The sequence below is a fragment of the Taeniopygia guttata genome, chromosome 35 (genome assembly GCF_048771995.1).
Source record: "Taeniopygia guttata chromosome 35, bTaeGut7.mat, whole genome shotgun sequence".
Lineage (NCBI taxonomy): Eukaryota > Metazoa > Chordata > Aves > Passeriformes > Estrildidae > Taeniopygia > Taeniopygia guttata.
In genome coordinates this window covers 3,489,528-3,514,909 of record NC_133060.1, presented here as the reverse complement: position 1 = coordinate 3,514,909, position 25,382 = coordinate 3,489,528, and the positions used below count along the sequence as shown (strand labels likewise).

The following is a 25,382-nucleotide window of genomic DNA, read 5'->3' as shown; positions in this document are numbered from 1 at the left end:
GCAAGTACCAGCTGCATGCGTCTTGTGGCACTCCAAGAAAACCCCGGAGCGTTTCCCTGTGGCCGCAGCACGGAGGAGAGAGCGCAGCCGGGGAGATGCTTCTGCTGGTCCCAGCGAGCTTTGGAGGGAGCGGCTCAGTGCTCCCTGTCCTGTTGGAGAAGCGGTGGCAGTGCGGTGAAGGTGCCATAGACTGGAACAGGGGAAACATCCCCCTGCAGCTCAATGGCATCGTGATGTCCCCGCAAGCCGAGGCACAGCTGGCATGTTCTTCTGGAGCACCACGTGCAGCTGGGAACACCATCCTGGAGCTGGCCACTGGCAGGGCAAAGCCTTTTGGCTTTGGCTGCAGCCCCTTCCTGATGGACACACTCTGAGCCCCGATGAAATCAAGATGAGTCCCCAGCCGGCGCAGGGGCAGGGGATGCTCGTGCTTCCAGGCATGGCAGGGCTCGGCCTGGCCGTGCTGGTGCTTCCAGGCGTGGCGGGGCTCGGCCTGGCCGTGTTCGTGCTTCCAGGCATGGCGGGGCTCGGCCTGGCCACGCGTCGCAGGTTCCCCGCTCAACGGCGCTGGGGAATATTAATTTTTCCCCTGGCCGCCAAGCTGGTTTTGTTGGGACAGGGGACGGATGCTGTGGAAGGGGACCCAGCTCCTGGCCTTGCTGACAGCTTCTGCCAGCCAGCCCGGCAGGGGCTGGGGCGGGGGCAGCCAGCCTGACAAAAGCATTTATCCATGTGGGTGGGGGCAGCAGAGGGGGACGGGTTTGGAAGCCGTGCCCCAGCTGGTCTGCAGGCCCCTGAGGAAGGGGTGCGTTTATGGGCGGGAATGGTGGGGTTTTTCCCCACCCATGGACAGGTTTAATTCCTGCATGGAGTGGCCAGACCCTCCTCAGGCCCATGAAACACTGACAGGCTTTGGTGCTTTTTCTTGTTTCCAGGTCTTGCTTTGAATTGACTTTCATGCAATTGTTCCTTGTTTTCCCAGGAAGATTACACCTGGTGCCCGGACCATCCATGGAGCGTGTCCAGTGCCAGCGCTACCCTAGGGGTCACGGTCTGTGGGGCATCCCCCTCAAGAAGGATGAGGACCTCGTGCAGGATCGGCTCCTCTCCTGGCAGCAGGTCTGCAGAGGTGGGTACCCGGCTCCACAGCTCGGCTGGCAGAAGGGCTTCGGGCAAAGGGCAGCAGGCACACGGGCATCCCGCCCTTGCAGCTGCTGAGGAGGCTGCTGTGCTGTGCCTAAGCGGAGGAGATGGAATGTGGCCTGCCATGCTGCCCTTCTCTAGAAACGGAGAATGGGTCAGGAGGTTTGGGCTCTGAGCACAGCCAGCAGCCTGGCCCGGGCACAGGCCATGGTGGGACAGGGGCACAGGAGCCTTCTGTGACTGACCGTGGCTCTCTGGTTTCTCTCCGCAGGCTGCCAGCTCCTCATGCCATGGAAACGGCCCCGCTCGGCCTGCCAGTCTGGGAGGGCTGGAGGGTGGTGGGTGCTCATTTGCTGTCAAAAATAAATTGTGTTTTTTGTCATTGTCATCATCAGAGCATTTCTTTCATCCTTTTCTAAGCTTTTGGCCTCACTTCCTCCAGGGTAATCTTTTTGTGTCCTTCCTCAGCCACTTGATGGCATTCGGCAGGGGGGGTTAAGCAATGTGAAAAGTTCAACAACAGCTCCAGTTGCCAACTGCAGCAGCCCCTTCAGGAGCCCTGAGCTACCAGCGAGGTCCACATGTGCCTTGCAAAAGGGAGTGGTTTGCAGCGATGGGATTGTTGCCCTACTGCAAAAGCTGGGAGGAGATCAGAAGTGGCAAAATGCCATTTTGGCTCAACCCCCACCCAGGTTCTTTATCTTTTCTCTCTGCTCAGTGATAGGTAGACAGGGTTGGACTCCAGCGAGGTTCAAGTTCTTGGTGCTCCCTGGCATCAAAGGGATCAAGTAAACTCTTGTATGCAGTGACTGCAACAGAGCTACTGAAGGAAATAAGGGAATGTCGTGAGATGGGGAATCCTTCTTGTCTCCTTTGTCTCCCCAGGAGCCCCTTGGAAAGGGAAATGCCCACATGGGTTTATCTGACTCCTTCCCAGCCAGCTTTTCCCTCACTCTCGGGTCTCATTTGCTCCGCAGGATTCACCAGCTCGCTCAGCTCCGAGGAGCTCTCAGAGGAGAAAACGCTGCCTGGTGTGGGGCTGCCTGATCCCTGTCTCATCTTGATTCCATTTGCCCCCTCCCTGCCCCATCCAAGAGACCGAAGGATCCCCCACAACCCCACGGCCCTGCAGCAGATCCCGGCACCTTCCCTGCTCCGCTCCTTGGGGGCCCTGGGAGGCTCCAGAGCCCTCCCTGTGTGCGGGACAGCTGCTGCAGCACCGCTGCGCCCGCGTGCCAGCAGCGCCCCAGGAGCAGCTGCGCCAGTTCCGAGTCTGAAGCGGAATCCTCAGCGCACACAAATGACAGCTGGCACTTCAGGGGCTGGCAGGAGAAGCTAAACCCATCTGCTCGCTGCCTTCCCAGCCATGGCCACGCTGATGCAATTGGAAGAGTTGCCCCTGCCCAGGAAGCTCTCAGGTCAAAGAGAGGAGCAAAAGCCACGGGTTTCTGAGCTGTTAGCTGCCACTGCCTCAGGTTTTCCTTCCAATTCCTAAGGGGTTTTGACTATTTTTACCATTTCAACACTTTCTGTGAAGAATGCATATTTTATGATTGGCTTTTTGCAAATGTTACAATGAATATTATATGTGTAATGTTAGAAAGTTATGCTGTATTAATTCTCTTAAGTAGTGTGTTAAATAGAGTTTTAGGTTACAACATAATGTTAAAATCGAAACCCTGCATGTAGTATTTTTTTACTAGCTCAAGCAAGAGATGAGATAATCAAGAAACTCTTCACACAGAGATGGCAGTGACTTGTGGCCCATAAAGAGTTACAACCTCCTTATCGGAAAAGACAAACATTCTTCCACCTTCTCTCAGTCTTTATGGAAGCACCAGGATTAAAGGATAGAAGTTGACAAAATCCAGAAGAGTTCTTAATTTGCAAGGAATTTATGCATCATGTATGAGATATATGAATATGCAACAGGCTGTTGCTATTGCTTTTAAGGTTATTCCTTTGTTCACAAGGCATGCTTTTCATGACCTAGTGTCCGAGAGCATCTGGATGTCCGTAATTCTTTGCTTTTGATTGTCTTGTAATTGTTCCCAAAGGACAGCAGTCTTGGTAGAAGTGGGAATTTGCCTGTGAGCTGTTGTAATCTGTTTTCTCCCTGGTGCCCAGAGCTGAAGAGGTCCCTGTACGCGTTGTTCTCACAGTTTGGTCATGTGGTCGACATTGTGGCTTTAAAGACCATGAAGATGAGAGGACAGGCATTTGTTATATTTAAAGAACTTGGATCATCCACCAATGCCTTGAGACAGCTACAAGGCTTTCCATTTTATGGGAAACCAATGGTAAATTGTTTTTGTAAGATACTTGCCTTTTCTGTTTAAGAAGTTTGGGTTTTGCTGAATTTACATTTCTGCAGAGATCTGAGAAATCACTGTCAAATTTTAACTCCCTTTAAAATGGGACTGAAAACTCCGTTTTAATAGACGCTAGTTCTGATTTTCTCAGATGTCCTCTGTGTAGCTCAAATGAATCTCTCTGTAGGTGATACCTTGACAGATGTTAAAAAGATGTTAGATAAATGGAGTTCCAATTTCAATGAACTAAAGTTAGTAATTTCCATATTAGGGTTTTTTTTAGACTTCTGTACTTGTGTTCAGAAAAAACTGAGAATTGTTTACTTCATAAGTGTACCTACATTTTATAACAATGTTTTAATATAAAAGGTTTCTGCAAAAAAAAAGGGTGTCAATACACAGTTAATGTGCATGGTGCAAAATGTTCAGTATTATTGACTGCAGAATATACTGTGTTTTTATTTTTTTAATTTTTTCTTTTGAAAAGCGTATTCAGTATGCAAAAACAGACTCTGATATCATCTCTGAAATGCGTGGGACTTTTGCTGATAAGGAAAAAAGAAAGGAAAAGAAGAAAGCCAAAACTCTGGAACAGTCAGCAAATGCACCAAATAAAAAAGTTATCCAGGTAAGCTGCTTCTCTGTTCAGAACAAAAACCAACCAAAAAACCCCAAATAAACAAACAACCCCCCCCCCCAAGAAAAAAAAACACCAAAGAAAACCACAAAAAACCACACACAAAAGCTATTCTAAATAATTTTTTAGGATTTGATGTTGTCTTTTGTTACTTTTCAATTCCCTAAATTGGGGTCTGTTGACTATCTGGAGCTCTTGAGCATTTACTAGAAGTAGAAGGAGAGGGGGCTGGTTATATAGTCCTTGCTGTTCATTCTTTTTTCTCGTTTGTTATTACCACATAAAAGTAAAGATGTAGGGCAAAGGTACAACAAACCCAAGTAGAAACTAGCATCTTAAGAAAAGGAAAAAAAAAGGAGAGTGTGCTTATCTTTAGTACTGGCTTCAAGTGCTCAACCACCTTTTCTCTTCAGTGTTTTAATTCCATGTTGCCTAATAAGGGCAGAAGAATGGTAAATGAGAACAAGACAATTAATTTACCTCAGATATTAGATGTTCCATGTTAGATTAACAGGAGTTAGGTTGGAATTTATCTCCTCTAAGGGTTGGCGTGCATAAAGTAACAACATTTAGTAGGTTTTGTGCTGGAGTATAGCAGAAAACATCAAGGCACCTGACCAGATCCTGTCAGTTTATATACTGGACATGATATTCTTTACTATGGAATGTCCCTTTGGCCAGTTCTGGTCAGCTCTCCTGGCTCCCTCCTGGCTTCTGGTGCACCTACTCACTAGCAGAGTGTGGGGAACAGGAAAGTCCTTGATACAAACAAGCACTACTTATCAACAACCAAAACATCAGTTTGTTATCAGTGTTGCTCTCATACTAAATTCAAAAACACTGTACTAAGAAGAAAATTAATTCTGTCCCAGGTGAAACCAGGATACCTGTCTAGGCCTTCATTTTCAAAACTATTTCCTCCTTATCTATTAACTGAAATTTTGTAACGTGGAGAAATACTTGACTCAGCCATTAGATTGATCAGGTAGTACTGATGTTATTTCTTTTGATTGCCTGGTTTTGAAGCTATGCAAAATTCACACAATTTGTTCCCTTTGGGAAGTATCTCATAGGCACCAAATGTTCCTTGGATTGCAGCTCACTAAAACCTTTAACATATGTCTTGAATTATAGAGAAACATGGTGATATGTCCCTAATTTATTTCTAATGGAATACCTTTGTAAAACTATTTTGTACTTATTTGCTAGGGAGCAACACAGAATTCAGCCAGTGCCCCAGGGACTACACCACAGAATCAGGTAATGTTTTTTATTACTAAAAGCACTAATGTTTTTAATTATTCTCTATGAATAATATAAAATTAACTGGACACATGGAAACTTGAGGATATATTTTACAGCTTTGTTTTTGTCCTATGAAACATTGTCTAACAGCTACATGACAGTAAACAAACAGAACAAATCCCTTTTCTACTGTATCTGGTTGACAGGAAATGAGAATCTGCAGTTTCTCATTACTATACAGAAAACAGCACTATTACCAAATCATACTGGATTCTTAAATTTGGACTGTGCTTTGTATCAGTTGAAGGATTCTTAATTTTTTTTTCATTGCTAATAAGTTCCCGTTAACTTACTTTATTCTAGCAGCAGATAAAGAAAAGGAAGACAACAGAGGATGCCAAAATAGCTGCCTAAAAGCTTTATCTCAGGAATCTGGGGGTTCTCTGCTCACTTTTTCTTTTTTCTCACAAGTGTCTTATTTTCCAAAGTATTGTGTGGAGATGTAGGAACAACTCCCTACGCTTCATTCATCTTGTCTGCTCAGTGACTTTCTAAAAGATTCATGTTAGAAGTGAAAGTGGTAAAGAGCCAGGATTTGCAGGAGAGCAAGTACCATGGAAGAATATCTTTGCCTGCCCTGCCCCACATCTTTCTGGAGTACTGCCATTGCATACATAATCAACAGGGGAAAAGGTCTTGCTCCCTGGATTTTCAGGCACAATATATGTATGTCAGTTTGCATCAAAGCACAACACTGAGTATTTGGGTATTTCTTTGAACTTCAGAAGTTTATTTTCTAATGGCGCTACTTGGAATATTTCCATCAGTAAAAGGAGATTGTTCTGCTGAGACTTTTTATTTGGCACTGCTTTGACAATGTTTAAAGTTGGGGTGTCCAGTTAATTTTTATATTTATAATGTACTTGTTGAGTTGAAGATTCCAGTATCAGCAAATAACTACTCAGCCTTGTCTGTGGTGGGTGGCAACAAATTTGTATTAGCAGGCAAATCTGTTACAAGACTAAAGCTCTAAATCTAAAGTGGTTTCTAATTAAGACATTTTAATTGAGCTCTGTAATAAAACCATGTGGATTTTGTAGGTTTTGATTGATACTCAGTATTTTGGTTGTACTGCAGGTAAGCAGGGCTTGGCTTCCCACTGTGAGTCCTTCATGCATTCCACCACTGCCTTACAGGTGTCTTGAATAGCACTGCAGCCACTACTGTGGCACCTGGGTGCAGAGAGTACTGCAGTGTCAGCTCTTGACTAGTTGAGTGTAAGTGTGACATCTAAGACAGTATGGTATTGTGATTTTTGTGGAAGAACCTCTCCAAATTAATGTATCCATGTAAAAGAATGAAGGGGCTCTGTCTGCATCTTGATAAAAGTGTGGTGAAACCCAGATAAAATGTTATGAGCAAAACTAAAGAAATGCGAGTCTTGGTTCAAATACTCATGCAGACAGATGCAAAGGAACTGGATGCAAATATGTATAGTCTTTTGAGCTTTGATTTCTGTTGTTGCAGGTGCCTGATAACCCACCAAACTATATCCTTTTCCTTAATAATTTGCCTGAGGAAACAAATGAGATGATGCTGTCCATGTTATTTAATCAGTAAGTTTTGAATAGAAATGATTTCTCCTTTTAATTCTTCTGTAACCTGTACGCGTTTTCTCAGTTGGCAAGCTCACTTTTTAGAAATAAGGGTTTGTTCTGAAGCTATTTCAATTGTTCGTCTTACTGGCGAGGTTACAGATGTCAGTTCTGATGACTTGGTTCAGAAAGCAAATCTGATCTTTTTCATAGCTGGCTTTGATTGTGAAATTTATCTGCTATCAATTTGCACTGGATTTAAGCTGGTGACTGTAATACTAAAGTCCATAGGACAGCAGGAGCAGTTCTAAGACTAGTTTGGTTGCTTCTGTGTGTGTACAGCTCTGATTAAACTGCTTCCACATAATATTCCTTAATTGAAGCATAGTTCTAAGGATAGAACATGTAAAACCCTTCAATTTAAATCTTTCATTAGCAATAACAATTGTGCTAGTAGATGCTTCTGATAAGGAGCTACTGAAGAGAGATGTATATTGAGCTAAGAAGTATTTTTTGACTCTCACCTTATTTTAAAGGTCTCCTGGATTCAAAGAAGTACGCTTAGTGCCGGGGCGCCATGACATCGCATTCGTGGAGTTTGAAAACGAGAACCAAGCAGGGGCTGCTCGAGACGCTCTCCAGGGATTCAAGATCCCTCCATCTCATGCCATGAAAATCACCTATGCAAAGAAATAACTATATGCTCCTGTAAAGGAGTTCTGTGGATAGGTGTTTTTTTTTTTAAAACATTGCTACTCTGGTCAGTCAGCATGCTTGCTATTCTCTGCAGAAAAAAAAAGACTCAAATAGAATCGCCACAATGACCAGGGGACATGTAAAATTTCCACACATCACCCAGATAACGATTTTTTCTGTTGAAATACTAATTTTTAAAAAATAAAATATAATTATCCTGGTTTTGAGCCATGTTTTTTCCTCAAGTCTGTCTCATTATTGATTAACCTTGCAGGGCTTTATTCAGTTTAAGAACTTTTAAAGTGATCCTTATTTCTCAGAAGTGAGTGCTAAAAACAGCTTTCTTTCCAGAGCAAAAGTATGATCAGGGATGCTGAATGCCAGCATATTCAGAATAAAAAGAGCATTCACCCTCATTCTCAAGGGACAGTCCTGAGAGGAAACATAAAAGTTTCAGGTTTTTAGCCAGGCTTTTCCAAAATAAATGTCCTAATGCTTCTGGGTTTCTCAGGTTTGATTTACTTTATTTTTTCTTACTTGTTAAAAACTTAATAGTTTTTGTGTGATGTGAAATACCGTATTGTATCTGATTACTCCCTAATGATTTGTTCCATTGCATCTGTCTGCTATTGTCCCAGTAGGTCCTTTTTGTAGACAGGAACAGGGAAATCTCTGCCACTGAGGGTTTTTGGTCCATGGAAGATTGTGCTTGTCAGTGAGCATTTGTGAAAATTAAGGACTGGAGGATTAAGAAGGATGTAATTTCATTTGCTTCTTACCAGGGTCTGACTTAATTTTCATTCTCAGACTTTGCTTGAAGTATGATTAAGACTATGGACAGCTCTAGGAGGGCTTAGAGTGTTTAAAGAATACAGTTGCTGATTAAAATGTTAATACAGAATGGCTTTGACAGGGGATTCAGCTTTCTGAGTTGGCCCTGAGGTTTTCCCCCTGCCTCCAGCTCCTCTGGTGGGATGCAGTGTTGCCACAGCCCATACCTGTTAGCCTGGTGTGTTTGTCCAGTTTTCTGCCTCTTCCATAAAAGATGGGGATTGCTGGACCTGGTACACACTCAGCAAGTGCTGCAGCAAAGAAAAGTGACAAAAAGTGTTTATTTGATGACTTCATTTTTGTGTCTCGGATCAATGTGTCCTCTCACAACTGGAATTTTTATGGAGAAGCTTACCAGCAAGAAGCTGTGTCCTGATGATGACTGTGTCTGTAAGTAAATTTGCTTTAACTTTGAGGACAAAATAGTTTTAAAAATAATGCTGGGGGTGAAGGCAAAACTACTTTGCTTGTTTAGCTCTGTCATATATTTTTCTTGTCAACTGGCTATGTAGAATGTCACATGCAGTTTTACCAAAAAATGGGATTTATAAAGGGACATTTTTTACTTAAGTGAAAAGTGTAGGGAGGGATTCTAACTTTCAGTGCTGAAATTGCTTCTAAAGCTGTTATTTTGGTTACTGGAAAATAGAAAAATGCACAGAACAAAATCTTGAAGACTTTAACTGTTTCAAGATAACCTACTTTTATATGTAGGAATAGTTTTACTACAAGGTCACGTGTATTTATATTTCTGTTAAAGTATGTATGTATTTGAATGCATCTACCTCATTTTTTTGTTGCTTTTTTTTTTCCCAGACACCAATTCCCTTGCCAGAGCAGAAGAGGATTATAATGCTTCAGACTGCAGTTTCATTAATATTAAGAAGGGCCAGTGAATTTCTGTTCATTCAAAACTAATGAATGAAGAAGACTCTGGGGAATTCTGGGCTGCAAGTGTAAGAGTTGGTTCTTGTGAATATGAACAAACTAGAAGTAGATTAACACACATTGCTGTCAAGAAATGGTTGCAAATGCTGAGCTGTTGTGGGGCTTAAAGCAGCAACTTAGTTTTAAAAGTGAGTGTTTAAACTGGTTGAGAAGACTTGAAGGGCTTTAATATTTTTCTTTTTTTAATCAAGAGCTATATGGTAATTATGTACTGAACCTTTACAGAATGGCTCAACAGTTTATTTCTGTGGCTGTTTATGAAAACAGTGGAGGATAAATCTTTTATCACAGGGGCCTTTAAAGTCTTAAATTTAAGGGAAGCAAATATAAAAACTGGCTGTGTTTACAAAAAAAAATCCAGATAAACTATAAGCAGTATTCATTTACTCAAAAAAATGTATGCCTAGATCAGAACTTCTGTCAATGGTTTGTTTCATGTGCCAGCTGATTAGAGCCTAGGAGATGTAAACCACATTAAGAACACTACTGGTAACTCCTTTTGGCTAAGTGATAAACCAGCTCAAAGCAGATGAGGATTGTTTTAAGGTATCTCATTATACACCTCCTTGCTTGAAAGTTTATGGAGAATAGTATGAAAACTATATGGGGACAGTTGGTTATGTCCCTAGCAGTTCAGTGTCAGAACAACATGTCTATCAAGAGGCAAGTCAGCCTGTCCCTACAAGGGTGAGGAATTTACAAAGGCCCAGCTGGCTACATAATTATATATGGATATTCTCAGTTCATTCAGAGAGAAAGGAGAGGTTTCTGCCAGACTAGGGCCTGGGAAAGAGTTTCAAAGGAATGTAAATAATTTTCTGTCTCTCTTGTTGTTCACATTGTTTATAGATATGTTCTGCCACCGTGTGCCATTCAGCACGCACCAGTGGTTTGAGATGTTTTTACTTTAAGACCAATGAAATTGGTCTGCAGGATGTTCTCTATAAAAAGAGAGATGTATTTGAAATACAGTTGTTGAATTCAGTTCTTTCAGCCTTCTGACTTGGAGTTTCTCTGTTCCTGTCCTGTCTCAACAGCGACAATTATACTTGGTTATGTAATATTAATTTGCTGTAAAATTAAATCATTATTTTGGCAGTTGATTGTAGCATATCACAGGTGCTTAGGAATCCAATCTTTGGGCCTTTATAGAGGCAAATAACCTCAATAAAATTCCTAGCATAACCTCTGATATAGCAGACATTGTAAATGTTGCAATGACCTTTAAGGTCATGAAAGTTTTGCCCAAAGCTTTGTTTTTTAGATATTAGAGCCTGGATATTGTGCTGTAAACTTTGGTGTACTAGTGCACCTTCCTTTAGTTCTGTCTGTAGATAGACACTGTCATACAGAACTTGTGATTACTGTAAGACCATGCTTGCTTTCTCATTACAAAGCTAATAGTGTGTCAAAAAAATTGAGTCACAAGGGTTTTGGAAACACATGATTCTGTGAATAAGTAGGCTGCATTTCTGAAAGAATGGTTGTCCCTGCACAATAGTGCATTTCACTCCAAAAAATCATATTTTTTCCTGAATATCTGAAATACTGCACAGATGAGTGGAAGAGGAAGGTCCTTTCTCAGAGGCCAGCATGGTTTGGCTTACAACTAACAACTTTCTGTGCTTGAAACCAAATGGAATGTTAGATTTAAAGTACTTGCCTTCATCCATCCTCAATATTTTTAGTTATATGCTGTTTTGCAGCATATGACAAAATACAGTTAGCTTTTCCATCTTGAGATTATATCTGGAGTCTTCCATCCTAGGTCCAGATAATTAGATGGGTTTCATTAACACAGAGGAAATAAGTGAAAGGAAGACTTTTGTGTCATGTTAATCCTTTTGTGTCCTTTCTTAGCCACAGATAGCACTTGGCAGGGGGGTTAAAGCAACGTGAAAAATACAGCACCAGCTCCAGTTGCAGGCCCATGGACATGAATGAACGCCAGCCCTTTCCCATGGGAAACAACACTCACCCCCCAGTTTCCTGATGTCAGTTTGTAAGAGGCATTTGGTACTGCCAGGGCAGCTCGAGTTGTAGGTGGTGGCAGGTTGGGTCTGGGAGACACCCTGCACCATTTGGAATTTGAGGAGTGCACTTGGCTCCTTGACTCCTCATTGTGTCACCACACGCAGGAGCCCAGAGCTCCTGCAGAAACCATCACAGTGCTCAGTGGGAGCAGACTTGTGTCCAGTCCTCACATAGAGCTGTGGTGTCCAGCATCCGCCTCATTGGAATGAGGAACTGTTCCAGCCTTTTAGAAGGACCAAAAGAGGTTTGGCCTTCAGATGAGCTCCTTCCCAGCTCTTGATTTGCTGCCCTGGGTAAGCTGCTGCTTGTGGCAACACTTGTTTTACAACTGACAGCCCTCTCTGCTGGCCAGCAGCCATTGCAGGAGCTTCTGCTAGTGACATTGAATCTTTCAGATAATCCTAAGGAAAGCTCAGGGCAAAACCTGTCAAAAGAACATTGCCAGGGTGATGCTTTTAACATTAAATCTTTCCTCCGTGCTCCATGCCATGCACAGTAAATATTTGAGGAAGCAAATTTGCTGCTCTAGAAATTCTTCAAAACAGTAATTAAACCACAACAGAACACAATTTTTGGATGTGACAGGATTCTCATTTTAATTCATTGTGCAGAAAACTTCAGGAGCACTGCTTGTGAGCTGGGTGTCTAACCTAAGTGACCTTGCCACCAAGAATTTAGAAAAGCGGGGAGAAATGGAATCACTACCACAAGGATCTGCATTGTGATTCTCCCACAGGCCTGAGGACATGACCCACTTCCACTGGGCCGTGGCTTTTTACCCTACATCCAAACTTCATGTTTCAGATTGTGGTGGTGAATCTCCCCGGCCTTGTCAGGCCACACAGTGATTTGAGAAAGGCTTGTCAGGCCTCGGCCTTGCTGAACAGCCCCTGGACCCAGCTCCTCTGGAGCTTTTCAGAAACATTGAGTGCTCCAGGAACTTGTGCTGTCTAACGAGATCCTGGGCTGTTCTGTGAACAGCCTTGGAAACCACTTTTCTGGCCTCAGTGGCACGACATCCTTCTTCTCCCACTTTCAAAGGCAGGCTGCTGACCCAAAGCGCAGCCATGGTGAAGCATTTTATTTTATAATCAGCGCTCCAAAAGGAGGCCCTTGGAGCTCTCCTGGAGCACAGCGGCTGCCAGCAGCAGCCTCCCTCTGCGTGGGGCCTCTCAGAGCCAGCGAGCTCGCAGGTTTGCTGCTCTGGCAGGATCACCCATCAACAATGGATCCTGGGCCAACAGCCCCACTCCTGGAGGCTCCAGCTGACCTGGAGTTAAGCTTGAGTGCTCTTAAGCTTTTAGGTGGTATTCCTTTGGATCCTTGCTCTTTCTGTCCCCTTCTCAAATGCACACAAACACACACACACACACACACACACACACACACACGTATAGTTCTCAGTACATTTCTTGTTTGATTGACTGTATTTTGTTACTTTTATTCCTTGTTGTGCCTTAATCGACTAGTAAGTAATAGTGTGAGTGCTGCCATTGAATTTTGCTGAGCTGTTGCTCAATATTCAATCTGGCTTTTACTGAACCTTGCCAAAGAATTTTTAAGCAATCTCGGACACTTGTTTGTAACAAGCCTTGGGAGCATGAGGTGCAGGGTTGACACTGGAAAGCAGGAGAGTCATTCCAAAGTGACGAATGTAACTGTTCATTTTATTACTTTTCTATTTATTTCACTCTAATAAGACAAGCCAAGCTTTTATTGGAGGTAGAATGTGTGTGGTATGTACTACAGTATTATCCTATAACTGTGGTCTGAATGGCACCCAGGCTGGAGTGTAAAAAGATTTGAGGAACCCTTGTCACTTGTTATTGGACTCACAGTCCAATCATCCTTCTGCAAACAGGTTGCAAACAACACAGTTGGATTGCTGTCCTGGGTAAATATACACACAGATGATTTTTCCAAAGCAGTGCATCTTTTCTCATGTCCTCTTCATACCTATGAAATTGTGATTAAAAACACCCGTGAGCCAGATCTGTGTCACGTTGCAAAGGAGCAAAGCTTTGGGATTTGGGCACACTCCTCTTGATTTCTTTGCTCAGGCCTTTTTGTGAGCACAGAATACATCTACATGGAAAACTTTTGACTAGACAGGATCTTGTGGGTCCATTGTCCCCCAGACATGTCAATGGGTGGCTGAGTTGTAATGTCAAATGACAAAGAGCAGCACAAATGACACAAAGAAAACGTGTCAAAAGAGGAAGAGGAGAGGCCCAGTGATGAAAGGATGTGGTGAGACACTGGCACATCGAGTGAGCTGCACTCCCATAACCTCTAGGCTAGATAGGTCTGGGTCTCACATTCTCCGCTTGGCTTATTTAAAGTTTATTTATTTATTTACCTTTTTTTAATCATAAAACTAAAATATATACACTTAAAGATATGTCATAAAATTTCAAGATACAATCAAAATACATTTAATCAAAACTACATCTAAATATCAGAACATATGTATATCTGTATCTATGAAGACTAATGCATAAATCCTATTCTTCAACTACTCTTCAGGCAGGCAGCAGCTTCTTCCTGAGCTTGGAGGGATGAGCGCTCTTCTGGATGGGAAACAAGGACTTTGCGGGTAAGAGACAATCAGAAATGTCCAGAGAAAACCTCTTGGTAAGAGGATAGCCAGTCAGGTCTGCAAAGTGAAGACACAAAGTTTTAACAGATGCCACAATGCAAACCTAAAGCAGCTTAAGCTCTAGATTTCATGGGACACATTTCCTGCCAACTTCTAAACAGCTGCACATGGAAGCGTGTTCCTGCCGGCAGACACTTGAAGCACGCCAGGGGCACAGCTGTTCCCTGGCAATGTGCACAGGCTCTCTGGGCTGCCACAGGACCCTTTCTCCCTCCAGAGAGCGGCCCAGCTCCCCCCTCACCTCTGTGTGAGGCTGATCCATGCTCAGCCTTCACCTTGTCCTCAGTCTGGAGTTTCTTCAGGCCCCCATGTCATGACTAGGAAGGGCGATGGAGAGAGCGGGGGCCGATGCACACCCTTCCTTAGTGTTTTGTCATTTTTGGCACAGCTAAGAAGTCAAATCCGGAGGTGTCCAACTCAGCACTTGGTCATCTTCCTGGAGAACATCCTGCCTTCACCAGTACAAAATGTTGGAGAGGTTCTCCCGCATGTGTGGAGGCTTGCTGGCTGCACATTTCTTCAGCTTGTTGCCCATCGCCTCGTAGAGGGCCAGGGCAAGCTTGGTGGCCACAGTGCGGATGTTGGCACTGCGGACAGGCAGCGCTTTGTTGTCCAGGAAGGACCAGAGCACGGGCAGGACATAGCGCTGGACGACTTCAGGGCTCCTGGCATAAACCCACTCCACGAGCTCTGCCGGGAGAGAGACACAGCTTCTTACCCACCAACATTAATGCAAACAAGGATCTACCTCTGCGTTTGCTTCTTGGAAGCCTCTCTGGCAAAGATCAGTGAAATAGCACATGGAGCCCCATGATCCAGAAACGGGCAAAGCAGCTGGTGGTCCTTGAAACAGAACCACCAACCCCTCAGGACTAATTTCTCCAACCAGAGTCTTGTACCCATGGCAGACTTTGTACCTTTACTAAATTATTTCACAATCTGTTTCTGCATGAACAATGACTGAAATGTCAAATTGCATTTTATTCCCATTAAGGAGTTGTCTAAACCCACACTGAAGATTTGGAAATGCACCCTAGAGAGGCAATTGAAAGATTTCTAGTAAAAGGGGTGACTCCATGTCTGTGACTTTGATTTCAAGTGCCAAAAGTCTAATCTGACTCTTCCCTTTGCTCAGTGGCACACAGCAAAGGGCAGTATTAGAGCACACTTCAAAGCTCCAGCCCACCAGAGATGGCTGCTGCTCGACAGCTGGATTAGAAACATCAGTGACTAGCTGGTGTCTTTGGCAGAATGTTTTTGTAGCTCCCAACACAGAGCTGTTTCAAACTTCAGCGTGTCTTAATTACCCAGACCCCATTGCCTTGGCATTTGGGCATCTCCACATTTTAATGGCATTTCCTCTCCCAGTGTTAATGGCATTTTTTCTTATAATGTCCACTGAAATACGGGCATAGAGAGAGAAAAATGCTACACAGCAGACTGAAATGTAACCAAAACACAAGTATTTTTCTCACATTGTTTCTGAAATCTCTCTGCTCATTTTCTGAACTGAACTATATCAAACACAGACAAAAATTTACTACCAGCAGTATATTTGGAGGCCATACCTGCGATACACTCTGCGACATCCAGCAGAGCTTGGCCACTCAGTTGGCTCCATTGGTGGCTGAACTCTTTCATCAGTGATACTTTATCTACAAGTGAAACACATGTTTTTGCTCACTCTTCTGAGGTCATAGGAGAAAGGACAGTGAGGAGGGAAAGGGCAGGAGCAACTCCATTTTATACAAGAAAGTAAATTTCTGCTGATTTTTGAACCCTTTTCATCTTTCCTTCCAGCCTACTTGGCAGGGTTTAAAATCCCAAAAGAAAAGCTCTCCTTTCACATTTGTAAATCCAAGCTTGTCTTCTGTACCAGGAGCTATGTTAAAACATTTCACATCAGGGATCTCAAGAGTTCAGTCACATGTAAGCAGTGAAAAGGGTTTGTATCCCACAGCAAAAAGGAAGAACTCCATCCTTGGGACACAGAAAGGCGCTGACTCAGGCAGTTCCTGAGTCACAGAGCAGCTGAGGTGAAGAAAGTGGAAATGCCCCTTGGAGACCTCTTCAAACACTCAATTTTTCAGCCATTTTCAGAGCTGACATAAATCTGCATGGCAAAGGAATTTCGAGCAGCCAGTGACCATGTAGGTATTTGCTAGAGCAATCTTGCCCCACGCAAAACAATATGTGGAACAAGGCACCATTGACAGCTGGATTTAGACTTGTTTGTTATAAAGAAATGAACCTGGTGAATTGTAAGTTCCCCTTTGAAAAAAGAAGACAAAGAAGAAAAAGAGAAAATAGGCAGCTAATGCCTACAATGCAGAGCCTTCCAGGTGGCTGCTGTGCAGAAGCTCTGATGGGCCAGTGTCCCTTCATGCCAACAGCCAAGCTGTTCTTTTGGGAAGTCAAACGGGGCCCAAGCAAACTCCAAAACCCCTTTGCCCCTGAATTGTAGCAAAGCTGTAGTCCAGGACTTGCTCTTCAGACAAGCAGCACAGAGCCAAGGGCTCCTGGGACTTTTGGGAAATGCTGATCACATGCAAGCCTGTTGGGGGACTGGTGCATAAGGGCTGCACCTCCACAGCTTCTGGTGGGTGTCAGCTGGAGCATTCCACAGACAACAGCAGCTGTCAATGCACTCAGTGTTCTCTTGTGTAGGACAGATGGAGACGCAGTTGAGGGGAGTCCCTGCCAGGGCTCAGCCTCACCTAAATGAGCAACAGATTCTTCCAGTGCTCTCACAGCTGCAGCATGAACCCTGGGATCACTTGAGCTCAGGTTCTTTGCTATTCCTTCTACCAAGCGGATCATCACAGGGTTCATGGCATCATCCAGGAGGCCGATGATTTCAGCCAGCACGTCCAGCGCCTTCTGCCTCACTTTCTTGTGGCTGTCACATATTCTCAGGACAAAATAATCAAAAATCTGTGAAGAGAACAAGCAACATGAAAGCTGGATTAAAATGTCCTTGTTTGAAGTGTGGATGCAGCACTCAGGAGATCCTTTCTCTCGGGTCAGCACTTGCTTGCAGAATTTCACTGTTTTCCTGTGGGACACTCACTGGAATGGTTGTGCAACCTCATGCTGCTTGAATGATTTTCTTCTGTTTTTAAGAGTTTTGGTTGGGGACAGAATAGTTCCTATGGTATTTCTCTCCGTCTATAAATCATTAAATCAATTCCATTTATTAATGCAAAAGGCTACCTTTGCTTTACAAGTATGGAAGCAGATATTTACAATGCCCATTTTTCTATACAGTTGCCTCAAATACTGAGGGCAATTATGATTTTTCCAAAACTATGGCTGGAGGAGATCTAAGTTTTATTTTGTTTGTCTCAGAATCTGTGTCTGGAGAAGTGCAGGGCTCCAATCAACCCCTCCAGGATCCAGACCACTTATCTGGAAGTAAAAGGTGGACTTCTGAAATGCCATGTGCTGTACAGATCTCATTAGAGCAGGTTCAGTCCCCTTGACAGACACATTATCAGACACCTTTTTCTGGAAAAAGGGAAAAAGCATCTACTGGGAGGAGAAGGCAGAGATCTGTCCTTAGCTGTTTTCCTCCTTTTCCAAAGAGAAAAAAGGCTCCCCAAGAAGGCTGAGAACTGTCTTTACCAAGAGGAATAGAGACAAGGATGGAAAGGAGTAGCCAGAGTTGTGCCTGTGTAAGACAAGATGGAGTTTACAGATGTATTGTTTAAAAAATCCTGTGTTTAAACCAACCCAGCCTGATACTTCTGTTCCCCATGCAAACCCATTTTTAATCTGGATAATAATTGCCATGCTTTCAGTGGCTGGATTCCCTTCAATTAACCCAACTGGGAGTAGGAGACAGCAGCAGTTACACCAGAAGAAAATACAGTAATCATCTGATGAACAGCCTCAATAGGCACCGGCCAGACAAATACAACTGGACTGAAATAACTTGTCCTGAAGCCTGGGACCTGAATTAAATTTGTCTGGGTAAGAGGGACCAGCCTGTCCCAAACAGCCAGGATGTTGTGCCAAGACACACTGAATTACCTTTACCCTACAGGCTTGGGAAAGGAACTAAAGGAAGGGAAGAATGAAAATACCCTACATACTTGGACAATGTTCTTGGAGATTAGCTGGGGGCTGCTTTTGCACAGCTCTAGGAGGAGTGCCACTCCTTCCAGCCGTGTCTGAAACCCCTTGGCTTGCAGGAGATGGTAAAGCTTCTGGAGCATATCCATCTCTTCCACAGCTGCAGGTAACGTGACCTGGGCTTTTGCACGGTGTAATAGGCGTCCATCAGAAGTAGATTCCACCCTGGAAAACAAAACAAAATTAGAACCTGTTGGTGATGATACCTTCAGTGAAATGTGAGCAAATATCTTGAGGAGCTTTCCTAATGATGTGATTTCAAGCTAGAAAATAATGAGGCTCTGAAGAACAATGTGAACCTTGTGACAATCATTATGGGAGACAATCTGCAAGTGACATTCTCACACTGCTCACTCAGGAAAACCAAGGATGAGATGCATCTGATCTATCTTCAGATGGCTGCCAAGGCACACAGGTCACATTGCTTTGTGGGGAAAGAGAGATGCTACTTCCAAGTTTAAATGCCTCCTCATATGGGACGTGTCTGTCTTATAATAAGGCAACTCATTGCTCTGGAGAAGTGCCTCTACAACCAGCCATGACAATTTGGAAAAGTAGCTCAGATGCATCTGAACAAATGAACAGGGACATACCTGAAGGATCCAGAAAATCAGTAACAGAGATAAAACCAGAAGCCAGATATCCCAGAACTATGCTCACATTTCATTTGCTTCCCTAGAGACCAGATCCACAGCTTAACAACCCCACTGGGAACAATTCTCCTGGATCATCCTCTCTCATTCATGAGCATGGGAAGATGCTAGCCATGCTACTGAGGCACGTGGTCACTTTCCTGACACCACTGAGTGTGACAGAGCTAAATAAATCCCCTCTGTTATCAGAGGAGAACAGGTACAAGTCTCTGCCATTGGCATGGAGAGACAGCGAGGACAAAATTCCTTCTTAAATGCTGATTGCAGCACAGGAGGAAATCAACCAAGCATGCTGTCCATCAAGCAACCTATATGAAGGACAGGAATATCAAGACAAAAAGCCCACATTGAGACACCTGTTGACCAAAGCTGCTCAGGAACTGCCTTGCTACTTAGTACTCAAACTTGGTACTGTTTGAGGGTAAGAAAACCATGATTCAGCCAGGCCAAACCACATGGATGAGGACTGCATCTTTGTGGAATGGCATCTTGCTTCTAGACTGGGACTGCTCATCAAAATACCCATCTGAAAAAGATCCCACTCAGATGAAAAAAGCCCTGGTTGAATTTACTATCCCAAGTCAGGCAGCAGAAACTTGGCCCTGGCATAGCCTCCACAACTGTGCCCTTGGCATTGCAGTGGATTGTCTGAGCTGCAACCAATGAGTGTCTTTTTGTCTCTCCATTTTTGTGAAAACTCCTCCAGAGAAGTTGTGTTCAGTGTAATGCAGAGGTAGACATTTTTTATCCTAGAGAGTTTGTAGGGAGAGGAAACAATCTCTGGCACTGGTCATCTCTGCCAGAAAGATTTTCCTAAGGGAGAGGCATGTAAAGCTTGTCATGTGCTTGGTCACATCTCACCAAAGTGCTCAGCACCGTTTGCTAGAAGGCATCGTGTCCTGGGGCTTCTTCGGGCCATCATTCCTCTTCTCCACCGGCTCCTTGACAGATGGGCATTCACTCTTCTGGTTTTCCATCCCCTACAAAGACACGGAGAAACCCCATCAATCTTTAGAATATAAAATAGGAAATTCCCTGTTTAAAACACCAGTTAAAACCAGGATCACTGCTATCAAAGCTTAGGTAAACATTTCCTAACTTACAGAAAGAAACGGACCAGAGATTCAGTGATGCCAACTCTTTGTTTTCTATAGCCCAAGGCAGGTTATGGGTGCTACCATACTGAGCAGCAGTCTAAACCCCCAAATTCATTAATCTTGGGCACAAATGGGAATCATGCAAACTGTTAGGCAATGACTGTTCTTAAAGGAAGCAGCAGAAAAAATGGGACTCTTTGGGGATCGGTCCATTGTTTGGAAGTTGATTTGGTTCAACACTAACTCTCCTTGTGCCTGCAGAAAGGCAGACTCCCTTCTATATTTTCAGTTAAAAAAAGTAAAATCCCCCTCCAAACAAACAAAGGATTTTTCGCTGGATGCTGCTGGATTCACCAAGCTTCTTCCAGCTCCACAGGGCGTGACAGTAGGGCAGTATTCCCAAAAGACAGATAGTAATTGTAGCAGCTAGGATTGACTTGGACATCTTTTGTATATTTGGAAATTTTCTTGGTACTACTACTTCTGGTGTCTTTTGCAAATACACTGTCATCTTCAGACTCTGTTATCTCCTATTCTCATTTAATTGCTTTCCTGGGGGCAGAGCAGGGAGAGCGTGGTGGGGGCCTTACTCTTAAATATAAATCCATTTTCTCCTCTTTCCCTTTCTTCTTTGTGACCAATATTCAAAATATTCAAAACTTCACTTTTTCCCTAATAATATCAGTCCCTTTGTGGCCTGCAAATGAACAGGCTGAGGTTTAACAGCTCATTCCCAGGAGCAAAATGATGCAGCAGAAGAGGAATGAGATAAATACAGATTGGGTATGTTTGACCTCGTATGAGCAGTGGCAATACTTGCACAAAGGAGACATTTCTCCTGCCAAGCACTTACTTTCTTCTTAATTCTTGTCAGAATGTCTTCCAGGTCACGGGTGGAAAGAGATCGTTCCAAAAGCATTTTCAATTTTTGGTGACTCAGAAACACCTTCACCATCTCCTGTCCAAAATGCCTAAGGAAGGATGGGAGAAAGGAAGGGAGGAAGGGAGGAAGGAAGGAAATGAAAAAATGAACAAAGGAAGAGTTTTAACAGAAGAGGCTGATATCTTAAACTCATCAGGTGCAATCCTTGCATGAGAAGGCATTTCCTACTCAGCAGAGATTTCCCTCCACTTGACACTGCACAGTGTTGTCAGCTGAACACAAGAGACAAGAGGAGAATGTGGGGCCACAGAAAAATACCATTTCACTCTGAAACTGTGGGTATTCCCAGAGAACATGCAAAACACATCTGCTTTGTTGTCAGAGCCTATTAGCAGTGTCCTGCTGCCATCGCACAATAATTTGCCTTTATTTAACTGGCAGGGAAGCCAGGACAAAACACCTCATGCATCCTATTGATTATTCTATACTATATGTATGCACAGAGGCAGCTAGTTGCTCTGGTGTTCTTGGCATCTATTAATGGGAATTTCATCATCAAAGTAAGGGGCTTTTGGTGGTTTGGGTTGCTTTGGCCACTAGGAAACCACAGTCTTCTTCAAGAAGAATTTTGGAGGTCACTGAGTCACAGATAACAGCATTGCAGAAATCTGCAGAAGGGATTTAGAAAGACTGAATACATTGGCTAAAAAACCCGGAATTTTTTCTAGGAAAGTCTTAATGAGAAACAGATGTTTGGGATCCTTCAGTGAATAACATTAGCCAACACTTTGGCTTTGTGTTGTGCACCTAAGACCAAACAAAACTGTTTGACTGGCTAATTGGGGTCTTTTGATCTCAGTAAGAATCCTTCAAGTTACAGGAAGTTGGCAATGCACCTTTTTGCTGGCCAACCTCAGGTTACCCACTACAATCATTTCCCAGGCAACCCAAAGCAGGGGTCACAGCACCAAGGCTGACTGAGCTCAAGAAGTGTTTGGACAATGCTCCCAGGCATGTGGAGCGACTCTTGGGGCTCCCTGCACATGGCCAGGAGATGGACTGGGTGACCCTGACAGGTCCATTCCAACTCAGCATATTCTCTGAGTCTGTGCCCCTTAGCCACATCGTGAGGTCACTTATTATTTCCTTTAGTTTCCATTAATTTGTCATTTTACCTTTCTAGCCAGACACAAAACGGTTTTCCTGTTTGAGGAGGTGAAATGAAGATCATTACCTTGTGTCCTGGTGACAGTCCTGTGCAAGCTTCCCTGCCACGTGTGCCAGCATCTCAACCCTGGGGGTGTCTGTGAGCTTTGTGACTCCCATTCTCTCCATCAAAGACAGGAGGAGCTCGGCTGCGCACTCCCGCACCTGGGCACAGCGGCTCCTGGGAAGAAGAGAGCAAACCCTGGGCACAGGGAGAAGGAGCAAGAGCAGCACAGGCCTTGGCCAGAGCCTGCTCCCTGTCCTTGCTGGGGGAAGGAGGCCTGGCTTCTCCCTGCAACTTGAGACACCTGTAGAAGGTTCAGTCCTCAGGTAAACACAACGTTAGCATTGTACAGAAGGACTGCCTGCAAGGAACAGGGCGGAATTCAGTCTCCCTGCACTATCTGATACTCCATTTCTTTCACAGTATTTTCTCTGAGAAAGATTAAAGGAATAGATCACATATGAATTATTAAGAAATTAAGGACAATTCATGCTGACCCATCAGAGGGCACCCACTACACAGAGCTGCAGCAGGACTGACACTCTTTCCACCCATTTCTCCCCAAATCTGCAGACCTTCGGAGAAAAACAAATGCAGGGAAAACATGCTGTGGGCTGTGAAGTTGCAGAATATCCGGCAATGCAGCCTGTTTCTTCTGTGAGGCTTGGCAACGGATATATCTGAATGTTTTACCCTACTGAAAAGCTGAGGAAAGGGTGGCAGGCAGTTTAGCCAGGTTGTCCTGTTCTAGAGAGTGCCTCTTGGCAACTATCAGCCCAGCACCAGCACTTAAGGCAGCATTTGCTTCATCTGTCCCATGGCAGTTGGCCTGTGAAGGTGCCTGTCAAGTGATTCATCATCTCAAGGCTTACCTGAAACATCAGTTTGAATTGAAAGTAGAGCTCTAAGGCCAGGACAGTCATACAAGACTCCTTTTGGCAGGAGCTCTACTTGCTGTGTAGGCTGTGCCTCACCAACACATTCTCCCCCATGTGCTCTAGGCACCAGCAAGCACCCTCCTTATTTCTCAAATTAATGGCATCATGAGGAGACATGGTTTTCCCAGGGCCTCTGTGGTTAGTGCTGTTAAATACCAAACACCATTCAGAGCTGCAAAAGCACAAAAGCACAAGGCTCTATCCTTGGCCTTTCATTTCCCCAGTGGTCACCATGTCTAGGAAAATCTGACAGACTGGGAGAACTCCAGGAGGCAGCAGGAAGCTGCATCTGAGGAGTAGTTTAGATATCAGGAGAAAAGTTTTCCACCCAGGGGGTGGTTGGACACTGGAACAGGCTCCGCAGGGCAGTGGTCACAGCACTAAGCCTGACAGAGTTGAAGAAGCATTTGGACAATAATCTCAGGCACTTGCTGTGACCCTTGGGCTGTTCTGTGCAAAGCCAAAAGCTGGACCTGATGATCCTGAAGGGCCCCTTCCAACTCCCCATATTCTACAGTTCTGTGATTCTGAGAAGTTCTATGATTCTGCTGCAGGAGGGCAGAAATAGGTGACAAGAGGAAAAAAATGAGGTAGGTCAGAGAATCAAGTCCCTGAGTTCACAGAAGATGCAGGATACAGGACTCTTCCCTCCCGCCATTCCCACTCTCTCTCTCATCCCTTCCCCCTCCCACACGCTAGAAGGTGAAGAATATCACTAAAAGAGGAAGAACCTACTTGACTGCCCTGTCCATGAGAGCAATCATTGCTCGTGCAGGAGTCACATTTTCCACCATGAGCCTCAGGGCATGACAGGCTGCCTTCTGAATGAACTCTGGGGTGTTCCACACCACCTGGAGAAGGACTGGAGCAACCTCATCCACCTCAGAGTCCATGTCCTTCTTCAGGTTTGCAAAGAACTCTCCCAGAGTGACAATTGCGGAGAAGGACACCTTTGAACGGAGGTTGGTCACCTGGGGAAGTCATGAGGGAAAACATAAGAATCACCTTGAAAAAAAATCAGTTGCCTTCGACAGAAGTCTGTAGTAGATAGGGACAGGCGAAGCGGAAGACCACGGGATGTCACGGAAAGATAGACCCCTCCCCCTCTCTCTTCCCCACGTTAGCTATTAACCCCTGAAGCCCCAGAAGAATGTAGCCACACCTGCTCTGGTAAATTTCCACTCCTTACTAATCCCTGAGAACCCCCAACCCCCCTCTGACGTAGCAAAGACCCCTAAAACTATTTAAACCCACGAGATAGGATAATAAACGCTTTTCGACCGTCTGCCATATTGGTGTCTGCGTGTGTTGATTAGCCCGAGTGGCTTGGGCGAGACCAGGCCGCCGTGCTGCCTTACCTGAACCAGGTCCCTGGTTGTCCTTTATAAAGGCAACATACTGGTGCTGAAACCCGGGAGAAAAGAAGAAAAAAAGGAAAAATTCCCCCAGCGGACGGGATACACCTGGACAGGAGCAGCGGCCGGAACGGTCAAACCGTATCTAGGCACAAGGGGAGACGTCCCGGGACCCGCAGTCGTCATGGACGCAATCGCAAGGGTCGTAAGTGCCATTCATACGCAGTGGGGTATTGGGTGTAAGCTCAAGGATTTTTATCTTGCCATAGCGAGGTTGCTTGAGCTTGGGGCGATTGAGCGCCCTGTGGATGTGTTACATCCGGAAATATGGGAAAAATGCACTGCCGCGCTAGCCGAGGACACAAAATCCTCAGGCAGTGGCAGAAGCCTTAAGGCATGGGGCAAGGTAGAGAAAGCCCCGCGCAGGGCAATAGAAGAGCAGGAGACGTGGAGCGCGGCACGTACCTGTTTATTAGTTACTCCCAAGCTAGGGGTGGGGGCAGGAACGCAAACTGCCCCTGAGAATGATCTGCCCGGTAGCGGGGACCCGGGGGGGCCCGGCGCGTTACCCCCTTCCCCGGATCAGAGCCCAGTCCCTGCCGCGGAAACCCCCCGAAAAACCGCGGCTTCCCCGCCTGTCCCGCCGCCGCCAGTCAGCGATCCGTTGCCGGAGGTGCAGCAGTGCGTGGAATGTTTTTGGCAAGGGCTGGCGAAAGAAGCCAGAGACGCAGAAACCGCGGCTCGGGAAGAGACACCACCCACGCCGCCAGCTTACCCCTTTGAAAATGGCGCTGGCCGCCAAGGAGAGGGGCGGGGCGCGGGCGGTCTCGGCGCGAAAACCCGGGAGGCGCGCGATTTCAGGGACGCGCGTGCGCGGGAGAAAGAGGAGGAGAGCGGCAGAGAACGCGGAGCCAATCGGCAGCCGCGCCGGGCGCCGCTACCATATAAGGGAGAGACCTCCCCCTGCAGGAGTCAGGGCAAGCCAGGGGGGCGGGAGCGGCGCCACCCCCGC

At 45.0% G+C, this 25,382-nt stretch overlaps 1 protein-coding gene across 1 annotated transcript; it reads left to right on the top strand.

Moving 5' to 3' along the window:
* The first annotated feature begins 439 nt into the window (after positions 1 to 439).
* LOC140680275 (U2 small nuclear ribonucleoprotein B''-like) lies at positions 440 to 7,855 on the top strand. Its single transcript, XM_072921024.1, has 8 exons — positions 440 to 545; positions 983 to 1,129; positions 2,121 to 2,176; positions 3,201 to 3,443; positions 3,943 to 4,083; positions 5,302 to 5,352; positions 6,865 to 6,953; positions 7,469 to 7,855. Exons 1-8 carry the CDS (start codon positions 440 to 442, stop codon positions 7,626 to 7,628), a joined length of 993 nt encoding a protein of 330 aa, XP_072777125.1. The 3' UTR covers positions 7,629 to 7,855.
* The last annotated feature ends 17,527 nt before the right edge of the window (positions 7,856 to 25,382 follow it).

What these genes read in the sequence shown, in the direction of transcription:
- LOC140680275 (XM_072921024.1), top strand. Translation starts at nt 440, where the DNA reads ATGGCAGGGCTCGGCCTGGCCGTGCTGGTGCTTCCAGGCGTGGCGGGG. An exon ending in GCTCGGCCTGGCCACGCGTC is followed by an intron (nt 546 to 982) that starts GCAGGTTCCCCG and finishes TTGTTTTCCCAG; the next exon opens with GAAGATTACACCTGGTGCCC. An exon ending in GGACTACACCACAGAATCAG is followed by an intron (nt 5,353 to 6,864) that starts GTAATGTTTTTT and finishes CTGTTGTTGCAG; the next exon opens with GTGCCTGATAACCCACCAAA.